This window comes from Vidua chalybeata (assembly GCF_026979565.1).
Source record: "Vidua chalybeata isolate OUT-0048 chromosome W unlocalized genomic scaffold, bVidCha1 merged haplotype SUPER_W_unloc_11, whole genome shotgun sequence".
Lineage (NCBI taxonomy): Eukaryota > Metazoa > Chordata > Aves > Passeriformes > Viduidae > Vidua > Vidua chalybeata.
Genome location: NW_026530322.1, coordinates 518,015 through 534,067, shown reverse-complemented (window position 1 = coordinate 534,067; position 16,053 = coordinate 518,015). Strand labels below are relative to the sequence as shown.

Sequence of the window (16,053 nt, the reverse complement as noted above, 5' to 3'; positions counted from 1 at the left end):
AGTACCACTCAGTCTCAGTTTTCTCCTTCACAGTAGGAAGGGGACAAATTACAATACAGTGCCTCTAGCTGAGCTTTGATTAAAAGGGGCAAGCATCAGAAACTTCAGCTAAAGTAGAGGTTATTATAGAACTAACCATTTGTGTAATGCATCAAAGAGTTGCACAGCACATAATCTAGACTTGAAAGAAAACAAATAGCTGTTATTCCTTGAGGTACAGTGTATTGTATGTGTGTATCCTCATTCAGTTCCACACCCGAGCCACACAATGTACTCAAGGCCAGTAGTCTTCTCTTTGCTGAGTAGATTATTATTTTGGTACGTGTTCTTGGAGCTCCTTGCAGTAGTGTGCAAAGTAACTGTCACATTCTAGGCATCCGAAATATGTCCTAGATGGAACTTTAGCTGCTGTGTCTGAATATAGTAAAGTGCAGTTTAATAAGCTGTGTTCTGCATTAGGTCATTAGCCACACTACTGTATGACATACCGATACTGGAGAAAAACCTTATCACCCCTATTACTAGAAAACCTGAAAGTAATAGGGAGTAGGTTACATAAAAGGATTTATAAGGCTGCAAAATAAGGTAAAGGTACAAAGTACTCTGATTACAGTCTGATTTGAGGGGAAGATAGCCACTCATTTTCAAAACTGATAATCAGTAGTTAAACCTCCAGTATGTAAGTGCTGTGGATAATCATGAGTATGTGACTTGAAAGCATTGCCCCAGTGTCTTGGGGTGATTTTATGATGATGCTTTATTCCCTGTCTGCTTTATGCCCAGAAAACAACTTCTGTAGCTTTAAGATGGACCCGGAGGGTGGGGCAGGGAGCCTCGGGGTCCTGCGCAGCGCCCTGTTCAAGCTATCTCTCTCCGAAGTGGTTGGCGCCTACATGGATTGTTACTTCATTGACTTGTTTGCTGGATTAATTTTCTCCAAATAAGGCAAGAAGCTTCTTGGATTTTTTCTGTTTTTTTCCCTTCCCCTGGCCTGGAGGCCTTTCACTGGCAAATCCTTTCAGCAATTTTTTTTTGGGTTTGTGGTTTGTTTTTTTTTTCTCCTGCCTGAGGAGCTTGCGGGGTGGCCCCGGCGGGTCCAATCTCCGGAAAGACCGAGCCAGTGAAAGAAGGGACATTAAACTCCACCAGCTTTGCTGGCTGAGAGGAGAAGACCCACACCAGAAATCCAGCAGGTTCCCAGCTGCTTTGTGAACTCTTTTCTCCTCCCCTGACATAGGGCAATCGCCATCTTTGCCTCTCAGCCACGCAACAAGGTGGGGTGTAAAGTTCAATTTTCCTTTTTTTTTCCTGTGCTTTGTGGGTATCTTGCTTTGTTAATAAAGAATTTTACTTTTTTTTTTTTTTCCACTTTCATCCCCTGGTATCCATTTCTCTCATTGGCGGAAGAAAAGGGAGTTATTGAAGCCCTCTCTTTTTAGAGAGAAAGGCTCATTTTACAGCATTTTTCTCCTAGAATTTTTCTCCAAACTGAGACAAAATTTGGTTCCCAACTTCAGGGGCAAGAGAAAATGAAAAAAAATGCATTCTGGTTTGAGACACTTTGTATTGGGGTACAGCAGTAAGTGGTCACCATGCTGCTTGATTTAATAATGTTTCTCATGAACCTAAGCATGAGTACCTGTTATAAATGAAAAATGATCCAGCCAAATTAAAAAAATAAAAAGAAGTTATTTTAGCAATAGAGATCTAACTTAGCCAGCCACAAGGAAAAGGACAGTGCCGAGCCTGGGATCGGCGCTGGGTGCAAGACACAGAGATCAGCCTCAGCAGAGGTTTCACTCTATGCTCTCACACCACCATCCTGGTACAAGCGATTTTTATAGGGAAAATTTTGCCTGAAGCCAGGATTTTGGCATTCACTCCATTGTTTCCTTCAGAGTCCCATAAGTTGATGAGATTTCCTTCTCGGCGACAAGGCAGAACAATTCGAAGTCCAGAGTTGTTGAAACCCTTGATGAAATTTACAGGAACGAGGTATTCACATGTATCGGCCCGGGGATGTTCCTGATGTCCATCTTGGGTCATTCACGCGACGATCAGTGCCTGGGTGTCTTCACATCGCCTCAGATAAGGCCCATCTCCTGGCGAGCCACATCCTTTTGCTTGTGAATCGGGTTTCAACACACACCTGGTTTTGCCTGGGAAGGGAGGCTTCTAATGCCAAAGGGAACATTCTAACAACTATTTAATATTATATATATATCATGCAAAAAAATGGCGTGAATTATACCTGTTACATATAACAGTACCTCTTCACAGATATGGGAAATCGGGTCCCTGGCATATACCTTTTACAAATCAGGAATACGAATCAGGACTGCCATGTTAATGTGCCTGGTGCTAGGGATTTATGGAAGTTTAACAGAAATAATGGGAACCATTGAGAATGTGTATGCTTAGTTTTTTGTCCATCCTGGCCTTGGTTGCCTTTTTTTGGGGTTTATTAGTAATTACACTCTGTCTGTTAGGGGAAAAGTAGGGGATGATATTTCCCAGCTCTTTATCTCATTCTTCCCCTTTAAATTTGGTATGTCACTTCTTGAGAATGTTCAGTTTCCCCTGGATGTTAAAGATACCACCTTCCTGTTCTGTTATCTAGTAGGTTTCCTCTATATGGTCTGCAGCTTGTCTAAAATCCAGGCTGAGATTTCCAGAGGGGTTTTCCAGACACCTGCCCCAGTTGTGGAAAAGTCTGAGTGGTGTGGGGTGTGGGAGGACGTAGGCCAAACCCTGAAGGAATTCTCTTACCCAATAACTTGGAACTTCCCCCTGAACAAATTCAGAATCCAGCTGAGGTAGGGAAATATCTGAAAGAAAATTGCAGTAACAACTCTAATGAGAAGAAAAAGCTCATTGCAATGTGCTGGGTCCTGACTAATGCTTACTGCACACTGTAGGGCAGCAGATACAGCCAGAGGGACAGGAGGATGAATCAGCAGACACCCCAGTCACTCTGGCTGCAGATAAACTAGATGGGGAGCCTAAGCCAACAGCAATTGCCCCTGTCCAGAGAAGGAAACACAAAGCCAGATCTATTCTCTCAGTGAATGATGATGGGGAGCCAGGACCTTCACAGCCAGCAGAGGAATCTGAACCAGAAATCATTACTGAGTCTCTGTCCATAGAAAGCCTTTGTACCCTAAGAAAAGATTACACCCGACAGCATGATGAATCTATATTAAGTTGGTTGGTCTGAATCTGGGATGCTGCAGGTGATGGTACAATTCTAGACAGTACTGAAGCAAGGCACTTGGGATCTCTGTCACGTGATGTGGGTATTGACCAGGGGATGACAGAGGCCTGAAGCTCTCAGTCTCTGGATACAGCTCTTAAGAAGCATGAGGGAAAGATACCTGTGCCAAGAAGATTTCCAGTTGCAGCAAAAACCCTGGAAGATCATGGTACAAGAAGAACCGGTGGTGGTAGAGATAATTTTCTCAGACGACCAATTAGGAGCCCAGACATGGTAAAATATAAACCAGTGATGTGGCTGAAACTTGCACGACATGCGCTACCAGAATACACCCCTGCTTTAGCAATGATGATGTGGAATGACGGGGATGAGACAGTGAATACTATGGCAAGGAGGCTCCGGGCGTATGCAGACACTGTGCACAGCCCAACTCAAGGAAGAATCTCAGCTGTCGGAGCGCATACAAAAAATGGAAAACAAGATTGAGGAAACCCATCAGAAGCTCAGGGATGAGATTAAAGAGGGCCTTCTCCAAATCTTGTCAGTACAGACCAGAGGCCCTGCTATCAGAAGCAGACATCCCCCAGCTAGGGAGAGAGGATACACCCCACAAGCTGAGCTGTGCTTTTTCCTGTGTGACCATGGGGAAAATATGAAAAGGTGGGATGGAAAACCCACTTCTTCCCTGGCTGCACGGATGCATGAATTGAAGGAGAGGAATACTCAGAGAGGGAGTTCCACCAAAAGGGAAGTAGCTTCAGTTTAGAATGATATCCAGGGCTAGAGGGGCCCTGCCTCTAGCCAGGAAGAGGTATGGGAAAATTAGGTGTCGTAGGGACAGGACATTTTCATGCTTATTATCCCAATCGTGGTTTCTGTTCCCTGCTCTCAATTTGTTTTGTCTATAGCTTCTTACTCCCCCCCCCCCCCCCCCGGCTCGCTTTTGGGCTTGCTGCTTGGCTTTTGCTTGCTGCTTTTGCTTGCTGCTGGCTGCCTGCTTTGCTAGCTCTGTTTTCCTCTCTTTACTCTTTGCTTTTCACTTGCTTGTTTTTTTTGCCATTTTTTTCCCTTTTTTTCCCGGTTCCTGTTGTTCCCTTCCCCCCCCACCCGAAGATATCGGACCTACTCCGGGCAGGAGCTCCCCCGGAAGCTTCGTACCCTCTGCGGCAAAGAGAGATACAGCTCAACCCCTTGGACTGGTGAAAACATCTGTTGTCATCTCGGGCTATTTCTCTTGTGCTGGGGAGTGGTTTTTTTGTTGTTCCTTAATAAACAAGTTTTTTCCACTTCCCCTCTGAAGAAATTCCTCCCGAACCCGGTGGTGGGGGAAGTTGCGGAGGGTTTTGTTTCCTATAAGGGGCTCCTTTGGAGATGTTTTCCCCTAATTTGTCCTAAACCAGGACATTAGGCCTTTTGAACAGTGTGGATCTGATTGCCTGGCACATCAGAACCACAAAAATATGAAGCCTTGGTTGACAGGTGCGCAGTGTACACTAATCCCATCGGGACATGTAAAGGCAGAACCTGTTTCTATTTGTGGAGTGACTGGGGGATCGCAGCAGTTGACCCTGTTGGAAGCCGAGGTGAGCCTGACTGGAAAAGAGTGGAAGAACCATCCTATTGTGACCGGCCCAGAGGCCTCATGTATTCTGGGCATAGACTTCCTCCGGAGCAGGTATTTCAAAGACCCAAAGGGACTCAGGTGGGCTTTTGGAATAGCTGCTGTGGAAACAGAGGGCATTAAGCAATTGAACAACTTGCCTAGGCTGTCCGAGAATCCTTCTGCAGTTGGACTTCTGAAGGAAGAAGAGCAGTGAGTACCAATTGCCACCTCGACAGTGCACCACTGGCAGTACCAGAGAAATCAAGATGCTGTGATCCCTAGCCACAAGATTATTAGTGAGCTGGAAAGCCAAGGGGTGATCAGCAAGGCTCACTCACCCTTTAACAGCCCCATTTGGCCTGTGCAGAAATCTGATGGGGAATGGAGACTGACTGTGGATTATTGTGGCTTGAATTAAGTGACTGCACCGCTGAGCTCTGACGTGCTGGACATGCTGGAACTCCAGTATGAACTGGAGTCCAAGGCAGCAAAGTGGTATGCCACTACTTACATTGCTAATGCATTTTTCTCCATTCCTCTGGCAGCAGAATGCAGGCCTCAGTTCACCTTCATCTGGAGGGCTGGGCAGTACACCTAGAACCGACTGCCCTGGGGTGGAAGCACAGTCCCACCATCTGCTACAGACTGATCCAGACTACACTGGAAAAGGGTAAGGCTCCAGAACATCTCCAGTACATCGATGATATCATTGTGTGGGGGAATACGGCAACGGAGATATTTGAGAAAGGAGAGAAGATCATCCAGATTGTCCTGGAAGCTGGTTTCGCCATCAAAAAGAGCAAAGTCAAGGGACCTGCCCGAGAGATCCAGTTCCTGGGGATCAAGTGGCAAGACAGATGGTGTCAGATTCCCACTAAGGTCATCAATAAGATCACAGCAATGTCTCCACTGACCAACAAAAAAGGAAACACAAACTTTCCTAGGTGCCTTAGGTTTCTGGAGAATGCACATTCCTGAGTATAGCCAAATCATGAGCCCTCTCTATCTGGTTACCCGCAAGAAGAACAATTTCCACTGGGGTTCTGAACAGCAACAAGCCTTTGCCCAGATCAAGCAGGAAATGGCTCATGCGGTAGCCCTTGGCCCAGTCACGATGGGACCAGAAGTCAAGAATGTGTTTTACTCTGCATCTAGGAACAATGACTTGTCCTGGAGCCTTTGACAGAAGATGCCTGGAGAGACTCGAGGTTGACCACTGGGATTCTGGAACCAAAGTTACAGAGGGTCTGAAGTCAACTATACCCCAACAGAGAAGGAAATCCTGGCCGCCTATGAAGGAGTCCAAGCCACCTCAGAAGTAATTGGCACAGAAGCACAACTCCTCCTAGCACCCCAACTACCGGTGCTGGGGTGGATGTTTAAAGGAAAGGTCCCCTCTACCCACCACGCCACTGATGCCACATGGAGCAGGTGGATTGCCCTCATCACACAGCGTGCCTGTACTGGAAAACTGAATTGCCCTGGGATCTTGGATATAATAATGAATTGGCCTGAAGGTGAAAACTGGTCTCACTGATGAAGAGAAACAAGAACAAGTGACACATGCTGAAGAACCTCCACCATACAACCAACTGCCAGCAGAAGAAACACGCTATGCTCTTTTCACTGATGGTTCCTGTCGCATTGTAGGGATGAACCAGAAGTGGAAAGCAGCCGTATGGAGCCCCACACAACAGGTTGCAGAAGCTACTGAAGGAGAAGATGGAGCAAGTCAATTTGTTGAACTCAAAGCCATCCAGTTGGCCCTGGACATTGCTGAAAGAGAAGTGGCCAAAGCTATACCTTTACACTGATTCATGGATGGTAGCCAATGCTCTGTGGGGTTGGCTGGAAGGGTGGAAAAAGGACAATTGGCAGCGTAAGGGAAAACCAATCTGGGCTGCTGAAGAGTGGAAAGACATTGCTGCCTGGGCAGAGAAGCTACCTGTGGAAGTCCGCCATGTAGATGCCCATGTCCCCAAGAGTCGGGCTAATGAGAAGCACTGAAACAACTAGCAGGTAGATCAGGCTGCAAAAATAGAGGTGTCACAGTGTCCTGGTTCAGGGCAAATTTGGGAGAGAACCCCCAAAGGGGTTCCTCTAGGAAGCAGATTCAATCAGCCCCTCCCCCAACCGGTTCAGGAAAAATACCTCTTTGGTGAAAAGTGGAAAAAACTATTAAACAAGAAAACCTAAACAACATTAAACAATAAAACTTCTTGCCGTTCCAAAAGAGAGACAAACTCAGAAAGTCCCCTCCATGGGTTGCAGCTCAGCTGACTCAGTCTCTTATCAGTCCTTCTGGCGCTGGAAATGCCATGGTCCAGGCCTGGCCCGCTGGGCCACAGGTGTGTGCTGCTGGTGCTCTTCTGGGTGTTCAGTCCGGAGCAGTTTTAAATAGGTCCAAAGAAAAGGAAAAAACACCACAGTCCAGGGAACTTCTTTGCCTCGCCTAGCTAAAACTAACTAAAAGCAAAGTCCTGCTGTCTGTCCATCCGCAGACAACATAGTCCAGGAGCAGGAATGTGGAGGAGTGAGTGCAGTTTTCTGAAAACAAGCTGCGTGCTTCTTCTCTCCCCCCTTCACTCTCGGAGCAAGTCTTAAAGATGCTAAACTTATTATTCAGCATAAACAGAACAGACGACTGGGGATAAAAGCATCATATAGTCAACCCAGGACACACAGACTTGGATTGGCAACACAAGGGAGAGTTGTTCCTATCTCAATGGGCCCATGATGCCTCAGGCCATCAGGGCACAGATGCCACCTGTAAGTGGGCGTGAGACCGAGGGCTGGATGTAACTATGGACGCTCTCCCAGGTTATCCATGACTGTGAGACGTGTGCTGCGATCAAGCAGGCCAAGCGTGTGAAGCTCCTGTTGTATGGTGGGCAGTGATCCAAATATGAGTATGGGATGGCCTTGCAGACTGACTACATCACACTGCCTCAAACCCGCCAAGGCAAGCACTACGTGCTCACAATGGTAGGAGCCACTACTGGATGGCTGGAGACCTACCCTGTTCCTCATACTACTGCCCAGAACACCATCCTGTGCCTTGGAAAAGCAGGTCTTTTGGAGGCATGTTACCCCCAAGAGGATTGAGTCAGACAACAGGACTCATTTCAAGAATAGCCTTATAAACACCTGGGCTAGAGAACATGACATTGAATGGGTGTACCATATTCTTTACCATGCACCAGCAGCTGGGAAAGTTGAGCCTGCTTAAAACCACCTTGAAGGCACTGGGCAGGAGGGACTCTCAGAAACTGGGAAATGCACTTAGCGAAGCCCTCCTGGTTAGTTAACACCCAAGGCTCCACCAACTGAGCAGGCCCTGCCCAATCTGATCCCTTGTGAACAGCAGATGGAGACAAGGTTCCCTTAATGCATGTCAGGGGACTTTTGGGGAAAACTGGAATAATTCTGCCTCAACTAAAGACAAACCCATTAGTGGGGTTGTCTTTGCTCAGGGACCTGGTTGCACATGGTGGGTAATGCAGAAGGATGGCAAAACACATTGCGTTCCTCAGGGAGATTTGATTTTGAGTGAGAACCGCTTGTAATGTTGGAATGCCTATATACCACTGTTTGCTGAATGTCACTGCCACTATTTGTCTATAGTCAGATGTACATATTTATAGATGTGTGTATTCAGAATTGGAATGTATTAATTTGGACATTAAGCCGATGATATGGAATAAGGGGTGGAATGTCTTGGGGTGATTTTATGATGAGGCTTTATTCCCTGTCTGCTTTATGCACAGAAAACAACTGCTGTAGCTTTAAAGATGGACCCGGGGGATGGGGCAGGGAGCTTGGTGCTCTATTCAAGCTCTCTCCAAAGTGGTTGGCACCTACATGGATTGTTACTTCATTGACTTGTTTCCTGGATTAATTTTCGCCAACTTAAGCAAGAAGCTTCTTGGATTTTTTCTGTTTTTTTCCCTTCCCCTGGCCTGGAGGCTTTTTACTGGCAAATCCTTTTGGCAGGTTTTTTTTGGATTTGTGGTTTGTTTTTTTTTTCTCCTGCCTGAGGAGCCTGCGGGGTGGCCCCGGCTGGTCCGAACCCCGGAAAGACCGAGCCAGCGAAAGAAGGGACATTAAACCCCACCAACTTCGCTGGCTGAGAGGAGAAGACCCACACCAGAAATCCAGCAGATTCTCACCTGCTTTATGAACTTTTTTCTCTTCCCCTGACAGAGACAAAGGGCAGTCACCATGTTTGCCTCTCAGCCACGTGGCAAGGTGGGGGTGGGGTGTGAAGTTCAATTTTCTTTTTTTTTTTTTTTTTCCTGTGCTTTGTGGGCATCTTGCTTTGTTAATAAAGAGTTTTACTTTTTTTTTCCACTTTCATCCCCTGGTATCCATTTCTCTCATTGGCAGAAGAAAAGGGAGTTATTGAAGCCTTCTTTTTAGAGAGAAAGGCTCATTTTACAGCATTTTTCTCCTAGAATTTGTGTCCAAACTGAGACACCCAGTCAGTTCTGTCTGTGTTTGAGATGGGATCCTATCTCTGACATCTTGGAGGAAGGGGGTTTTGTATTTATGGTGCAAGGAAAAGAAGAACAGAGCTGGAAGCTGTGTTTAAGCCCAGATAAATTAAATTAAAATGCTCTTTTCACATCCCAGTGGCGTTTTTCTTTTTTACTATAACTGATAGCTGTGTGTTTTCCTAAAGTACGAGGTGTTATAATAATCATTGTGTGACTCACAGCTGTAGTGTTTTGTAAGAAGCTCTAAGTGCTGCAGGCCATTTCATGCACTCCAGAGCTTGAGAGGTGAATAGTGTAGGAAGAACTTGAATCCTATTTCTGAGTAGGCAGGCCAAAATACAGCATTTTGCACTTCTTGTATAAACCTATGTCATTAGGCTAACTGACCTTTCTTCTTGATAGGTGTTTTGTATCGTTCAAATGGAGCCATTTAAAACACTTTAATAACCTTATGTTAAAGGCTCCACAGCTTTAAGGGTGCTGTTCTACAGCTCTAAGTAGTATAGATTAAAGACAAATTAACATCTGAAATGGGTGCAGGTTATGTGGCCACTCATCATTCAGCTTCTTTGAGAAACATCTAGCTAGTGTTTAATGCAGAAGCTCAGCATCAGGCAGGAATTGTTATGTAAGTGCTTATGGATCTTAACTATGTTTATGTAAATGTTTTACAGGAACAAAGAAAATTCATCACCCTTAGAATCAAATCAAAGACAAAGTAAAAATAAAGCAAAAAAGAGGAAGATTGCTGAAACGTCTAATGTTATCACAGAAACACTGCCATCTGCAGAATCAGAGCCTGTTGAAATTGAGGTTGAGATTGCTGAAGGGACGATTGAAGTGGAAGATGACAGCACTGAAACACTTGAAGTAACTTCTGCAGAGCAATCTATAAAGTACATACATACAACAGGTACATCAGATGAATCTGCTTTGGCTCTTTTGGCAGATATCACCAGTAAGTATCGTCAAGGAGAGACAAAATGTCAGATTCAAGAAGAAGGTGGTGCAACTGATCCCTCATGCAAACAGGTAGAAGATATTGAACTTGTGGAACTTCAGCTGTCGCATGTGAAGAATTTATTCCACTGTGAAAAATGTAACCGTTCATTTAAATTGTTTTACCATTTTAAGGAACACACGAAAACACACTCTGCTGAGAGTTACAAGTGTGACATATGCAATAAAAGCTACCTACGAGAGAGTGCTTTGAAACAACACCTCACCTGTCACCACCTTGATGAAGGTGGTGCTAGCAAGAAGCAAAGACCTGGCAAGAAAATACATATATGCCAATACTGTGATAAGCAGTTTGATCACTTTGGACATTTTAAAGAGCACCTCCGAAAGCACACAGGTAAGAACACTGATATGGTCCTGTTCTTGTGGCTTTGGGTCTAGCATGTGTTGCATGTTTTGGGGAAATAGAAAATATGCTGAAGAAAATGCATGAGTCCTGAGTGCTAGAAATAATTGACTTGTAGTTGCAACTAAAATGCTGGTTTGGTTTTAAATTTTTTTTTGTTTGTTTTACATGGATATAAACTTTGAGGGATTGAGGTGGTTAAAAATAGATGCCTAAAACCAGAAAGCACTAATGAAGTGTCTCTTTTCGGTCTATTAAATCTTAAAATATTTCTTTCAAAATAATTTCTTAAAGCATGTTTTTTTTCTTGAAAAGTACCAAACTGAGGAGCTGCCATGACATGCTCTTATATTCACAATTCTACTAGTAAATGTTTCTGTTGAAATATCATCTAAACCATGAGCTTCTCAGTGGAATATATATTTTAAAGAGTTTATTTTACTAGCAGAACATATGAGCAAATGCCTATTAATGCATTAGGCATAAAGTACCCCCTTGCTCTTGACATCTCATCTGATTTAATTTTCTTTGTTAATTAACTCAGCAAAACATTTCTAGTGACTATAGTAGACTTTTGTTACTGTAAAATCTGCCTCTTTGAACAGTATCTTTTGAGTAGAAAATTACTTGTGTTTCTTCTATATAATATGGGAGGTTAAGATGCTATTTCTTCATGTCACTGAAAAGTCTGTACTATCTGAATAGGTACTGAGTATTATATAGATAGCTCTCTGTAAAATATATGTTGTCCTGATCTTTCAGACATTTTTGTTTGATATATCAGTCATGAATCATCACTAAGAATTTAATAGAGGGTAGCAGTCTTATTTCTTTTGCAGCTTGCTGTTGCAAAAGCCTTTTAATTGGAACTTCTTTGTATCTGTATATGACACTGCATCAAATCTACTCCAAATAGCCCCTTAAAAGTTGCATTTATGAAAAATCTTTGGCAAATCCTTCTTCCCTATGAAGCAGGGAGTGTTTCTCCATTATGACCAAGCCAAATGCAAGCTACCTAACAAAAGTCTTTTCAGAGAAAAGTTTGTGGAGGATTGGATTAACAGAATAAGCCAAATATAACAGTATATTCGTTACTGTTGTGATAGAAGGATTTTGGGGATGAAGCAACTTAGCATATCACAGGAGGTGCAGAATACATTCAAAATATTTATTGATGCAAGTATCACACATGGAATCTAATTACTTCCAGTTCCAGTGATGTGCTTGAAGCAGCCAAATTAATCAGCCCATGTCTGAAAACTCTGTAATTGAAGTAATTTGTATGCGGATTATACAAACTTCTTGAGAAAAATTCATCAAGGTCTTTGCCATTCTTCATGAATGCAAAATATGTTTCACAGGTATTGTACGTTGAACTGCAAATAATATCTTCCATAGGAGTGAATAAATGGACTATATTTACATACCATGAATAAATGATCCCAAGAAGTTCATTTGATAAATGCCTACCTTTGTGTTTCTGGGGGAGAAAAAAAAAAAGAAACCCAAACAAAAAATCCCAACAACCTTACTATATCTCTCTAAACCCAATCTAAACAATGATATGGCAGCTTTATGGTTATGTGTGAATTCCCTGGTATTTCTTACATATTGGGCAAATAGAAGTCACTGTGTTATTATGAATGTCTTTGGGTTAAAAAATATTTATTTTGGGCAATCCCCTTCCTGTAGCTGCAGGATTATAAAGGTCCAACAAAATATTGGACTATTTCAGATCAGAATTTCTGTCCTGTGAGTTACTTATGACTGGCAAGTGAAATCTGGCCTGTTCTCATAACTGGAAAAAAAATAATTGTTAGATCAGGCCAAGAACCCTCCCTCTTTAATCTTATCTAAGTGAGATTTTATAAACTCATAGTTTAATGACACCCAGGGGAAGAGAAGCAAGTTGTCACCTTTAGCAGAGGAGTTCAGTTACCAGCTCACCAGTGTACTTCTAAAGCTAGAGGAAGGTTGATACACTCTGTGTCTTCCATTGCTGCTGCTGAAGTCACTGCATTGATTTGCACTGTGCAAGAAGTCACACAATGTCTTTTGGCCTTTGGATATTGCCACTGTTGTCTTTGAATTGTCAGTTTCAGATACTTTAGGCAGAATATGAAGATTGTTGAAGAATTTGGGTAAAAATAGAATAAATCTGTCCTTAACTGGGCAGTGCCTCACTTCAAGTAACTCTTTAAATGTGACGAGATTGCAGAGCAGGTGAAGGTTTGTGGTGTGAGTTTTGTTCTGTAATATTCATAGAATGGCCTGGATTGGAAGGGACCTTAAAGCTCATCTCATTCCAGCCCCTCCTGCTATGAGTGACTTCCACTAGACCAGGTTGTTCCAAGCCCTGTCGAACCTGGCCTTGAACACTTCCAGGGATATAACAACCACAGCTTCTCTGGGCACCCTGTGCCAGGGCCTCACCCTCCTTACAGCAAAGAGTTTTTCCTAATATCTAATCTAAACCTACTTATTTTCAGTTTTAAACCATTCCCCCTTGTCCTCTCACTCCAGGCCCTTGAAAATAGTCTCTCTCCATCTTTCTTGTCAGCTCCCTTTAGGACCTGGAAGGTCACAATTAGGTCATGCTGGAGCCTCTCTTCTCCAGGCTGAACAATCTCAATTCTCTCAGCCTTTCATAGCCAAGTGTCTCAGTTTAAAAGACAGATGTCTGCCAAGGAAGGTGGGAATCTTCCCGGAATGGAAAAGATGACCCCCCCCCTCCCTCCAAATTATCGCTTTGAAATTACAGGGTTTCCAGGCAAAATTATGGGAAAAGTAATAACAGTTCTTTACTGGCAAGTTAACTATAACTATAAATTATAACTATAACTATAACTATAACTATAAATCAGAACAAACAACAAAAACAATAGCAAGTTTTCCCGCGTGTTAATTTTTCGCTTGGGTGTAGTTACAACCACAACCGGCAGGGGGCACTGTTGGCTCCTAGCAGGGCAGAGAGGCTGCCCCCTGCGGCTTCAGAGGGTGCTCTGACACAAGCTTGGCAACCTCTTTCAGGTGGTGGTGGTGGGAACTCAAGCAAAGAGGAGGACAGGAGATTGCTCCTTTTGCAAAGCTCACAGGCAGCAGTTGGTTCTGGTACCCCCACTGTCAGCTGGCACACTCTGGGGAGGTGGGCAGGGCTTGGTTGCAATGTCAGGCTACTGTGCAGAGAAGTGGCCCAGCGGGATCAGCCCCAGTCCTGGCAGCACCCCACACATTGGCTCTGGACCCTCAAATGGCTGAGAAACAGGGAAAAAACGAGCAGACTTGCAGTGTAGAAACTGCAGCGGACTGAAGTCCTGGAGCCTAACACACAGGAATAGCCATGGCCACCACACTGCAGGCCAGGGTCTGGTGGGACATGGTCCCAGTCCCAGGTGGCACCTGGTCCCAGTCCCAGGTGGCACCACATGCGCTGGCTCTGGGCTCCTGAACGACAGGGAAGTGGTGCTAGGAAAAAAAGAGAGGGCAACAATATTTCAAGCCAGATGCACTCACTGTGTCCCCTTGTGGCCACTGATGCACGGACAGACGACTCTTCAACTAATTAATGTTGAAAAGAAGGGTATTTATTGCAGCGCGCTGGACATATGTGGAATCATTTCCAAATACATGTGCAAGGAGTCGCAGACTCCTGCTCTCTATACAGAAAAGGTTTTACATATCCAAGTGGTTTCTAAGGACACATAATACATAATCATTATCTGCCCGCTTTGTATTATAATCAGCTGAATATCCATTACAGCTGCACAATTGTACTCCCTTAATTGGGTCAGTGGGATTTTGAAATAAGGGAGTGGGTGTATGGGAGGAAGAAAGCCGTCTTCCTCATGGTGAACTCTTCACCCATGGACAGTTGGCAGGACTTTTTGATCTGCTGGTCACGGTCCAAGCCTCTCCTAACTGTTTGATTATTCTTAAGGCAAGGTATTTCTATGGTCTCTGCTCCTTCACAATTACTACATCTATCCCTGTCACTCCTAGCTTCTCTTTCCTAATGTATTTGTTACTCTTTAACTAAGGTACTTGATTCTTGCCACCTATATTACTAACTTAGCTTCTTAACTAATTTAAAAATCTTAACTAAAATATGCAATCTTCTACTATCCCAATTATATTTCCAGCTGACCCCTTGACTCACTGCCACCTCGATCCTGAACCAGAAGAGAGCGAGAGAGCCCTAAGCCCCACCCCCCCCCTCTAGGTCCCAGGCCGAGCTTACACCTCTCATGATATCCCCATAGCCATGGAAAACCTGGACAGCAAGGCTTTTAAAAAAGCCCGCACCAAAACAGGGGCTCTCCCCACCCCCAGCCCCACACACATCCAGTCCCTTGCCTTAAAGATACAGCAACCATTTTTTGGGCACAAAGCAGAGGATCAGGAGATATACTATGGTAATAACTCACACCAAGACAGAAAGATGCTCCATCCCTCTGATCATCTTGGTGCCTCCTCTGAACTCACTCTAACCAGTCTATGTCCTTTCTGTGCTGGGGACCCCAGAGTTGGCGGCAGAACTGCAAGTGAGGTCTCACCAGAACAGAGGGGCAGAATCCCCTCCTCCCCTGCTGCCCACACTGTGGGATCAGCCCAGCACACAGGGGGTTTCTGGGTGCCAGTGCACATGGCCAGGGCATGTCCAGCCTCTCACCCACCATTACCCCCAGGTCCTTCTCCCCAGGGCTGCTCTTGATCTGTTCATCCCTCAGCCTGGATCGATCCTGGGGATTGTCCCGACCCAGGTGCAGCACCAGCACTTGGTCTTGTTAATCCTCTTGAGATTTCCATGGGCTACTTCTTGAGCTTGTCCAGATCCCTCTGGATGGCCTTGTCCTTCAGGTGTGTCACCTGCACCACTGAGCTTGGTGTCATCTGCAAACCTGCTGAGGGGTGCCCTCGACCCCTTTGTGTGTGTCATTAATGAAGTTATTAAATAACACTGTGTAGTGGGTTGACCCTGGCTGGATGCCAGGTGCCCACTCAGTTGCCCTTTCCCACTGGGACAGGGAAGAGAATAAGATGGAGAGCAACTAGCAGGGTGAGATAAGGCAGATTTATTATAGTAAAAGAAAGAAATAAGCAGAGATCTGTGCACGCATGGGCTAAAGAGAAAAAAGGTCAGTCTCTACTTCCCATCAGCAGCGATGTTCAGACACTTCCTGGGAAGCAGGGCTTCAGCACGTGTAATGGTTCCTCCGGAAGGCAAACATTAAAAACTCATTAATTGCCCCCCCCCCTCCTCTCTCCCTTAGCTTATATATCTGAGCTGATGTCATATGGTATGGAATATCCCTTTGGCCAATTTGGATTAGCTGGCCTGGTTGTGTCCCCTCCCAGGATCTTACCTACTCCCATC

The 16,053-nt window shown here is 44.6% G+C and overlaps 1 protein-coding gene across 1 annotated transcript in view; it reads left to right on the top strand.

The window, feature by feature from the left end:
- Window positions 1-16,053, top strand: part of LOC128782862 (zinc finger protein 131-like) — a 50,876-nt gene that overhangs the window by 12,254 nt on the left and 22,569 nt on the right. Inside the window, exon 5 of the mRNA XM_053933350.1 lies at window positions 9,988-10,670. Coding sequence (XP_053789325.1) covers window positions 9,988-10,670 — 683 coding nt within the window. The remainder of the gene's footprint in view (window positions 1-9,987; window positions 10,671-16,053) is intronic.